This window comes from Helianthus annuus, chromosome 9, assembly GCF_002127325.2.
Source record: "Helianthus annuus cultivar XRQ/B chromosome 9, HanXRQr2.0-SUNRISE, whole genome shotgun sequence".
NCBI lineage: Eukaryota > Viridiplantae > Streptophyta > Magnoliopsida > Asterales > Asteraceae > Helianthus > Helianthus annuus.
This window is the reverse complement of record NC_035441.2, coordinates 170574789-170585917: the sequence shown is the minus strand read 5'-3', so window position 1 is coordinate 170585917 and position 11129 is coordinate 170574789. Positions and strand designations below refer to the sequence as shown.

At 32.3% G+C, this 11129-nt stretch overlaps 1 protein-coding gene across 1 annotated transcript; it reads right to left on the bottom strand.

The window, feature by feature from the left end:
- Nucleotides 1-299: 299 nt before the first annotated feature.
- Nucleotides 300-2192, bottom strand: LOC110876748 (long-chain-fatty-acid--AMP ligase FadD26). Its single transcript, XM_022124907.1, has one exon. It carries the CDS (start codon nt 2190-2192, stop codon nt 300-302), a length of 1893 nt encoding a protein of 630 aa, XP_021980599.1.
- Between the last annotated feature and the right edge of the window lie 8937 nt (nt 2193-11129).

The window sequence follows — 11129 nt, the reverse complement described above, 5'->3', positions numbered from 1 at the left end:
AACACCTTCTACAAAACCAAAGGTTTCCGAACATCTTTCATGCCAATCTAGTTGTATGTCATCTTTCATATCGATCTTCTGTTTATTCCATGTGTCCAGTTATCATAACATATACTTTAAAAACTCAATACTTGTTCAAATTTGTCTTCTTTGACAGCAATTTCTATGATAATCTTCGGCAGTGTATCTCATCGCAAACAAAATATCAATATGTAAATTTTACATTATTATTTTTAACAAAGCATCGTTCATGATGATTCAATGGTGTACGAGAAATACACCATGACCTTTCAGTATATTCATAAATTACTGTATAATATCGTCTTTCTATTTTCCATTTGATTTATCTTCATATTATTCGCAATAGACTTCTTGAAAGTGTTGTCATCTTCTTTATCAAACTTCATCTGTGTCACTACCTCCATGTTACCCCTCAAAAATCTATCTTTAGCAAGCCATCGTTGTATCTTCCCCGATGTCGTTTTGGGAATACTTCCACTCTTCACTAGGGTAATTACCATTTCCACCTGAATATCCTGTTCCTTCAACACAAACTCTCTTATTCCTTCACATATGCTCCTCAACATATTATCTTCTTTCTCACCACTCTTCTGCATCTCTGCAACAATTGCTGTCATACTCCCATCAATCTGAAATGCTGCAATGCACCCTCCTCGTAGAAACCTTGTACACGATTCGTATGCTGCTGTTTCGAGATAATGAGCATGTGTTTCAACCCCATTTTCGTGTTTAATAACGTCTGAGCATCGACCTGTTACAAAGAGGAATCTTTCGACACCTTTGATGATCCCTCGATCCCCAGTTCGAATGAATCGTTCATGGCTGAATCTTCCTCTTAATCTGCTATGAAAGATTTCTTGAGTTAAAGAAGGGTGGCTCAAGTAGCCTGAGGCGTTGCTTGGAGAAGAAGCAATCCATATCTCACCCTCGAATCCGTCTTCCACAAGCTCATTTGTGTCTTCATTGACGATTACAATGTTCATTTGATCTTCTTCATCATGTATATCATCGTAATGCAGCCGGGCACTTGGTAATAGCTTATTATGGATTGGGAAATTGCTATCTTGTGGTTTTGATCTCCATGCTGTGGAGACAAAAGTACAATTCTCAGCTAGCCCGTAAGAGGGCGAAATCGATGAAGGATTTAAACCTAATGGGCCGAGCACTTGGACAAACTGTTTAACGGATTCATGGTATATTGGTTCGTTGATGATTATTAGGTTTTTCATGGTGGTTAGATTTATAGACATGTGTCTTTTGTCAAAAACTTGTCCCCTTTTGATGACCAATGGCAGTGTGAAGGAGGGTACCGGAGTGCACGTTGCCTTGAATTTGGTTATCAACTCGAGCCAAATCCTAGGCCGGTTGATGAAAGCGTTTGGCGAGGTTAACACACATGTCGCACCAGAAACAATTGTCAATAAGAGAAACATAAGCCCGCAATCATGGTATTGGGGTAGCCACAACGTAATGATGCTATTTGGGTGAAGATCATAGGATTTTCTAGCAAGTCTGACGTTGTGAGCGGCTGCTCCTGCTGCCACCAAGACTGGCTTTGGTATCCCGGTTGCACCAGAGGTGTACTGGATCAAGTACACCTCGTCTGGCTTGCAACCTTGATACGATGAATGTAAGTTTGTGTTTGACGTTACATTCATCTCTATAAGATTTTCCATAGGTATCCAAGTGAGATTGCGCAAGATTTTATATAGGGGGGTTTCAGGACAAGAAAGTTTGATATATTTTTGGACCTTTTCAACATAATTACGATCTGCAACAGCCGCTTTTGGTCGTGTCTGAGACAAAACACGAATGAGATGGTGGTGATCGTCGTTTGAAAAAGTTGGGTTAGGAGGGATGATGGGTACTCCCATGAGTCCAGCTCGTTGACATCCAAATAGGATCTCAACGAGCTCAAGCCCAGGGGAGCATAAAATGATGATCGTGTCACCCCTCTGAAATGATTGTGAAAGTTGGGATGAAATGAAGTGAACCGAGTTGTTTAGCCCCTCGTAGGTGAGACTTGAGCATTTTAGCGAACCAGACAAACTGTCTTCTGCCCAGATGAAAGCCGGCTTGGACCGGAAGGAGGGAAGGTTAGCCCACACCGGGAGGTATTGATCAACTACCGGCTGGTCAGGGAAACAAGGGTCATAATTCTCAAAGCTCATAGTTTTCTTGTTAGTTTTCTTGTTAGTTATAGTGCATGTAAGTGTTTGTTTTGGCAGCTTTTATATAGAAACTGAAAGAGTAATTTTCTACTTTAGGACCTCTTACTATGCTTTAACTTCATTTGAACTCCTAGAGATTTATTATAATTTCTCAACCACCCTATTATGCTAGAATCTTATAATATGGTTATAGAAACATTAGAAACATTCACAATATCAAAGTGTTAATTTGTGATAATAATTAAGAAAACCGATTAATATAGTTAATTATAAATTTTCATTGACGATCATCAAATACACAGGGAAGAGGTCTTATATAAAGTATGTAAAAGTAAAAACAAGGTTGTCACTAGCTGCTCCACAAAGTGAAGTTTGTTATATTGGGATTGTGTTTGGTACAAAAAATAACATGGTACTTAGTTGTATTAGATTCTTATAAAAGTATTACCTAATAAGAAACAATTTAAATGATTTAAAGTATAGGCACTCATAATGTAACTTAGTTACCAACGACTATACTAGTATATTTAATGTTTAAGTAATTAGATCGATGTATAGTTGCTGTGATAATTGTACTGTGTTCAATACTATTATTATTTTTTTTTATTTGATGTTACTTTTATTAAGTAGTGAAAAAAAAAGGTTCATGATGGTCAAATTACCAATGTGACTTGTTATTCGACCTCTCTAGCTCACATATTTCAATACACATATATAGTGCATATTTTTTGCACATCACATATTTATTCCATGCAATTTAAAAGAGGACGTTGCTTAATATTTGTACTTAAGTTATTTTTTCAAGTGAGTAGGTGATAGTTTTACATGGTTATAGTTTTCAAAACCGCCACATTAGTTTCAGTATTCTAAACAACATATATATTTAAACACTTAATAAAACATTTTTTCAAGGGTTCAAAAAACAATTAGGCAAAAGTAAAGAGCCAAACAGTAACTATATATATCCAGTTTCAAGATTAAACGGTTTCATGGATAACTCACATGTACAAGACAAAATGCACATAAACAAAAAAAAGTAATAAGAAAAAAATGTCCGATCTTGACATCAGAATATTACTTGATCTATTAAATTTTTTAATAATTTGTTAAATAATATTCTCCAAGAATATCCACATATGACTGTGAATCTTCGTCGTGATGTTAACGTCGCATGCTCCAGGCGGCAAATCTTACGAACAAGTTAATTGTACTGGGTTAATGGTATAAACGAGACTAAAGTTGATAAATTTAATTTATAGAATCAATTTCGAACTTACTATAGGTTTCTAGGTATTGTTGTAAGCCTATTGGTTTCACCCATTTTTAGTCTCACATAATAAAGAAACTTTTCATGATTAATACCTAGGTATGAATATTTTTCTTTTGTATGTAATAGTTTTATAAATTTTACTATCGACAATTTATTAAAATAATATTTAAATAAAACTAGTTAATACCCTGCTCGCGTTGCGAGGCGATGGCCAAATAATGAGCGAGTGTTAGGCAGTTATTAACACGAAAAACAATTAAATCGAGTAAACCAATTAAAACAAAACACTTTTATAGTTTTGATAAAAAGAAAAATAAAACAATGACAATATTGTAACTTTTAACTGAAGGAAAGTTATATTTTTTTACTGGGGTAAAATCGTAATTTGTCAAAAGCTAAAGTGATGGTAGTGTTGTAAATTTGAACAAGGGGCAAAATTGTAAATTTTCACAGGGGCAATTTCATAATTTTGAACTTGGCGTAACAGCGTAATATAAATTTGAACTAATGGCATAATCGTAATTTTAAGCTTGAGACAAAATCACAATTTTATTTTGAACCGAGAACAAAATTGTAATTTTGAGTTGAGGACAAAAGCATAATTTTATTTTGAACTAGGGAAAAAACGTAATTTTAAACTGAGGGCGCAATCATAATTTTTTAAACGGGGAAAAATCACATTTTTGAACAGAGGGCAAAATCGTAATTTTTAGCTGGGGGCAAAAACAAAATTTTATTTTAAACTGGGGGCGAAAAGGTAATTCTGAGCTGAGGGCAAAACCACAATTTTATTTTGAATCGAGGGAAAAATCGTAATTTTGAGCTGGGGACAAAAGCGTAATTTTATTTTGAGCTGGGGGCATAACCGTAATTTTAAAGAGGGGCAAAAACGTAATTTTAAAATGGATATAAAATAATAAACCGGTTGGTCCAATAGAGGAGTGCTAGGCAAAATCGTAATTTTGAATTAAGGGCAAAATCGTAATTTTGAGATGGGGACGAAAGCGTAATTTTATTTTGAGCTGGGTGCAAAACTTAAATTTTAAACAGTGGCAAAAACGTAATTTAAAATTAATATAATGTAATAAACTGGTTGGTCAAATGGGGGAGTGCCAGCAGCTAATAAACTGGTTGGTCCAATAGGGGAGTGCTAGGCAAAATCGTAGTTTTGAATTAATGGCAAAATCGTAAATTTGAGATGGGGACGAAAGTGTAATTTTATTTTGAGCTGGGGCAAAAATTAAATTTTAAATAGGGCAAAAACATAATTTAAAATGGATATAATGTAATAAACTGGTTGGTCAAATGGAAGAGTGCCAGGCAACTGTCACTATTCCCCCATTTGATAAATGTATATATAGAAAATACATAAAGAAGAATGAACATGATTGGTTGGTTCTATGGGGCCATCACTCCTCCTTCACAATGCCCTCACCATCGTTGATCACGCCCCAAGCCCCCGAGGGGGGATTTTTCACCGGAGGTTCAAAAAAATCAATTGTGAAGGGTTTTTGGAAGCTGAGATGTGTGAAAATCAAGTGTTTTCGACGATGTATTTGAGAGAGGTAGACACTTTTGTTTTCAAGGTTTAGTTTCGTTCTTTAAAGGGTAGTTGTAGGGTGATTGATTTCATAACTTAACATCCTTGAAAGTTTGTGGTAACGCAAATAGTCAGATTGATACAGGTGGTTATCACAATGTTGATAACTTAATATGTTCATTTTCTAAACTTATAATTCTGTGGTCAAATCTTTTAATTAGCACCCTCCCACTAGGCCTTTGTTTATGCTTTAATTTTGATTATCGATATACATGTATAGAGGAAAAACGGATAGGGTTTTATTATAATGAAAAGTATGTAATATAAAGAAGACATGAAAGCTATATCTAGCCATAAACATAAACCCTAACTAAACGTAGAGAAGCCCGATAGAAGGCCCATAGTTACCAGGCTAATATCCCCCCTCAAACTCACAATGCAACAACAATAAGCATTGACAGTTTGTCACACAAGAAATGAAAACGAGGCGCCGACTGAGCCTTCATAAAAATATCAGCAATCTGCAAGGGCGATGGAACAAAGATGATCCTGAGCTATAGATGATGACAATAAAGTGACAATCAATCTCAATATGCTTTGTCCGGTCATGGATAATAGAATTCTTATGCAATTTGCATAGCACTTTTGTTATCATAATGTAGGGAGTAAGCTAAGAAATAGTGACCCCCATATCTATAAGAAGCAAACGTAACCATGCAATCTCACATGTCTTCACCGCCATAGCATGATCCTTAGCCTTAGTGGAAGATCTAGAAACAACATCTTGTTTCTTACTTTTCCATGAGATTAATCTTCAAGAAAAAACACAGAAACCAGTAGTGGATTTACGATCATTACGATCACCATCCCAATCAGCATCACTATAGGCTCTCAACTCGAGAGAGGATGTCGAGGAAAACAAGAGGCTCTGAAACTGAGTGTCACAGAGATATCTCAGAATACGAAGTAAAGCGCCCCAGTGAACAGAAGTAGGGGCAGTAACAAACTAACTAACCACATGTACAACGTGAGCTATATCTGGGCGACTAATTGTAAGATAAATCAAACTGCCCACAATAGTATGGTATAGACTCGGATATGCTAATGGAACAACATCACTAGGAGAATACTATGCATTGGTTTCAAGAAGAGTGTCTACAGTCTTGTTGTCAGAGAGTCGTGCCTAATGAAACAAATCAGATATATGTTTAGCCTGAGAAAGGAGATAACCTTTCTTAGACTAGCCACCTTAATACCCAGGAAATAACGTAACAATCCCAAATCCTTCATAGCAAACTGCTGAGCCGAATCACGCTTCAATGACTCAATACCATCATGATCATCACCAGTAATAACCATATCATCAACATATAAGGATCAAAGAATCCTTCATGCACTCGTACAACTAACAAACAATGCAGAGTCGTTATTACTTGGGGCAAAACCAAATGAAGTAATCAAAATGGGGAATTTCTTAAATACAAGCATGAGGGGCTTATTTGAGATCATATAAGACTTTCCGAAACCGACAAACTTCACCCGGTTGGTGAGCAATACCCGAAGGAGTAGTCATATAAACCTCCTAATGAAGGTCACCATTAAAGAATAAATTCTTGACATCCATTAGAAAAATCTTCCACTGACGAATGGATGCAATTGCAATCATAGTACGAGATGTTGTCATATTTTCCACTGGGGCAAAAGTTTCCTCATAATCCATACGATACTTTTGTAAGTACCCCTTTGCAAGAAGTCTAGCCTTGTATCTCTTAACAGACCCATCACACTTTGTTTTTATCTTATATACCCAACAATAACCAATTGCATGCTTACCAGGTGGTAATGGAACCAAATCCCATGTCTGTGTCTGATGAAGAGCAATGAGCTCTTTAGCCATAGCATTATGCCAAAGAGGATTAGTTACAACCTCTCTATACAATTGGGTTCAGATAGATGATGTATATTTGCAATAAAGGAAGCAAACGAAACTGAGTAACTAGAGTAGGAAAAATCTGATAACTTGGTGGACTTACATTCATGAGTGGACCTTCTCAGAGGTGGAGCTATCTCAGGCATAGCTGGACCTGAAGTTGTGTCTGATGATGTCTTGAACTGACCCATCAACAATTATTGGGCCATCAAGTTCTACTGGCCCATCCACGTTAATCGCATCAATGTTAGGTGAAGTTGATGCATTAACATCACAAGTAAAAGGATCGATGTTCAGGAGATCTGACTTAGTTACATTTTACGACTTGGATGGAATCGAGTAGAAAGAATGCTCCAAGAAGAAAACATGCCTTGAAACATACAACTTCTTACTTACAGGATCAAAACAACGATATCCTTTCTTTCCAGTACCATAACCTTTCAGACTACTAGCATAACCCAATAATACCTATAAGGCTGACTTATTTGACAATTTGTTTCTTTTAACAGGAGGACGAATAACAAAACAAGTACATCAAAAAGAGATATCCTGGAATTATGAGAAGTTAGGATTCGATTAATAACATGTTGGGCTGTTAGAAGAGCTTCCCAAAAAAAAAAAAACATTTGGAACATTAGCGAATAGAAAAAATGAGTGAGCAGTATCCATAAAGTAACAATGTTTCCTTTCAGCAACACCATTCTGTTGAGGGGTGTCGGTACAAGACGCCTGGTTTATTGTACCATCCGATGTAAGTAACTGGGTAAAATCATTGGAGGTATATTCACCCCCTAAATCACAACGGAAGCACGTATCACAAGCGAATGTTGTGTCTTAATATAGGCTCTAAAGTCTTTAAATGCAGAACTCGGATCTACGTTTCATAAGATACACCCATCTATACCAAGTATAGTCATCTATAAAAGATACATGATAAATCGGCTCACCCTTAGTGGCGATTGGTGACGGCCCACACATCCGAATGCACAAGATCAAATGGAGCAACGTAACGAGAGATACTTTTCTCAAAAGGCAAAGCACAACATTTAGCAATTTTGCGACAACTACAATCAGAAATATCACAAGTGTTCAATTAACCTAGGGCACCTATAGAGGCCAAAAACTATAACGTGATGTTGACACATGTCCCAAAAGATAATGTCACAGATAAAAATCAAGGGATGAACGATTCAAATAAAAGGAAGGCAAATCAACACTAGAAGCAGAAACATCAATTTCCTGAGAATATCCAAGACATAAAGTTCATCTACCTTACGGCGAGTCCTAATCACCCTCATAGAAAGTGATTCCACTACACAAAATACATAATCAGAAAAGTGCAAGGTTTGGAATATAGTAGACATTATTGAGAGAAATATGAGGGGTAACAACAGATCCAACACTCTCTACTGGCATTGATGTAGCATTATGATGGAGAGGATGAAACCCGAGTGTTAAAGTGCTTATCTTAGGTGTTTTACTTTGTTTTAGGCGATTATGCATTGTGAATGTGATAACTATGAGTGTTTGTGGTATTGCGGGTAATTTCTTAATTCGGTAAAGTTAGAGTGCTTAGTGATGAAACGGAACAAACAAGGAAGATAATCAAGACACTTCACATTGTTCGGAAGTTGTTTCGGGTCAAAAAGTAACTTGGATGCTCAAGGAATGTACACGAACGAAGTCTAGGTGCCGTTTAGTAATTTAGTGAAAGTTGGGATGTAACTAAACCAAAAGCTAGAGAATGCGACGTAAGCTACAGTTTGAGAACCGTAGCCTACAGTTTTAGAACCGCAGCTTACGATTGATGTATGCTAGATAAAGGTTTCTACTAGGGATAGCAAAATGAGTGGGTTGGGTAGGTTTGGGTAATGCGTTAAGATGGGTTTGGGTTAGGATGAGTTTGGGTTAGAATGGGTTTATTAAGAAATGGGTTAGAATGAGTTTAGGATAAAATGGGTTTTTGTTAAAATTGATTTGGGCATGATAAAAAATCCAAAAAATTATAAAAAATCCAAAAAAATATAAAAAATCCAAAAAAATATAAAAAATCCAAAAAAATATAAAAAATCCAAAAAAATATAAAAAATCCAAAAAATTCTAAAAAATGAAAAAAATTATAAAAAATCAAAAAATTACATAAAATCAAGAAAATTCTAAAAAATCAACAAAATAATAAAAAATTCAAAAAATTATAAAAAATCCAAAAAATTTATAAAAAATCCAAAAAATTCTAAAAAAATATATATAAAAAATCAAAAAAAATATAAAAAATAAAAAATATATAAAAAATCAAGAGAATTTTAAAAAATAAAAAAATTATACAAAATCCAAAAAAATCAAAAAAATCCTAAAAAATCAAAAAATTCTAAAAACAAAAAACAAAAAAATAATAATAAATCCAAAAAATTCTAAAAAATCAACAAAATAATAAAAAATCCAAAGTATTATAAAAAATCCAAAAAATCATAAAAAATCCAAAAAACCATAAAAAATACAAAAAATTCTAAAAAAATAAAAAATATATATATAAAAAATAAAAATTATAAAACATCAAAAAAATATAAAAAAGAAAGAAAAATTTAAAAAATCAAAAAGTAAAAAAAATCCAAAAAATCCTAAAAAATCCATAAAACTCTAAAAAATAAAAAAAAAATCCTAAAAAACCAAAAAATTCTAAAAAACAAAAAAAGTCTAAAAAATCAAAAAAAATAATAACAAATCCTAAAAATTCTAAAAAACCAAAAAAAATTCTATGAAATCTAAAAAATAAAAAAAAGTCTAAAAAATAAAAAAATAATAAAAAATTTAAAAAATTTCTAAAAACTTTTTTTTTTTGAATTCTTTTGATTTTTTAGAATTTATTGATTTTTTATTATTTTTTTTAATTTTCAGATTTTTTATATTTTTATATTCTTTTTTATTTTTTAGAATTTTTTGGATTTATTATTATTTTATTGATTTTTTTGATGTTTTTAGAATTTTTTGCATTTTATATAATTTTTTTGATTTTTTAGAATTTCTTGGATTTTTTATAATTTTTAGAATTTTTTGGATTTTTTATTATTTTTTTTATTTTTTGAATTTTTTTGATTTTTAGAATTTATAGAATTTTTTATAATTTTTATGATTTATTAGAATTTTTTGGATTTTTTATAATGTTTTTGATCTTTTAGAATTTTTTTTTTGATTTTTTAGAGATTCTTGGATATTTTATAATTTTTTTTTTCTTTTTTAGAATTTATTTTATTTTTATTTTTTTGTTTTTTTGATTTTTTATAATTTTGCTATTTTTAGTATTTTTTTGGATTTTTTTATTATTTTTTTGATTTTTTAGAATTTTTTAGAATTTTTTAGATTTTTTATTATTTTTTGGTTTTTTTTTTATTTTTTAGAATTCTTTGGATTTTTTATAATTTTTTGGATTTTTTTTATAATTTTTTGGATTTTTTTATAACGAACTAGTTAGCAGACCTGACCGATTTACGTCTAAGTTTTTCTTTTTGATTAAATCGCCGTCGTACTTCTGTGTTATCTTAACGAAGGTATAGAGTTCTGGGTTGTCGGCGTTACTGTCTCCTGTAATTGTGATAAGTGCTCTATATGTTTCGGACGGATTCATGGGGTAGGGTTTGCTAGATTAGGGTTTTCTGTTTTTCTGTTTTTCTTAGGTTTTTTTTTTTTTTATTTTTTAGAATTTTTTGGATTTTTAATAATTTTTTTGATTTTTTATAACTTTTTTTTTTGATTTTTTATAATTCTTTGGATTTTTTTATATTTTTTTTGATTTTTTACAATTTTTATAATTTTTTTATTATTTTTTAGAATTTCTTAGATTTTTTATTTTTTTATGATTTTTTATTATTTTTTGGTTTTTTAGAATTTTTTGGATTTTTTGGATTTTTTAGAATTTTTTTATTTTTTATTATTTTTTTATTTTTTAGAATTTTTCTATTTTTTAGAAATTTTTTATTATTTTAAAATTTTTTATTATTTGTGAAGCCAACGTTTACGAACACTAGTGTTCGGATGAAGAATCTGCCTGTGATGCTATTTTTTAAGTTACCCTTTTACCCAACATAATACCCATCTTGACCCACGAATTATTTTAAATAGATATCATATAACCCATCCTGACCCATCCTTAATTATTTATTAACCCATCCTAACCCATCCTCATTTTTAAAATGACCCAAA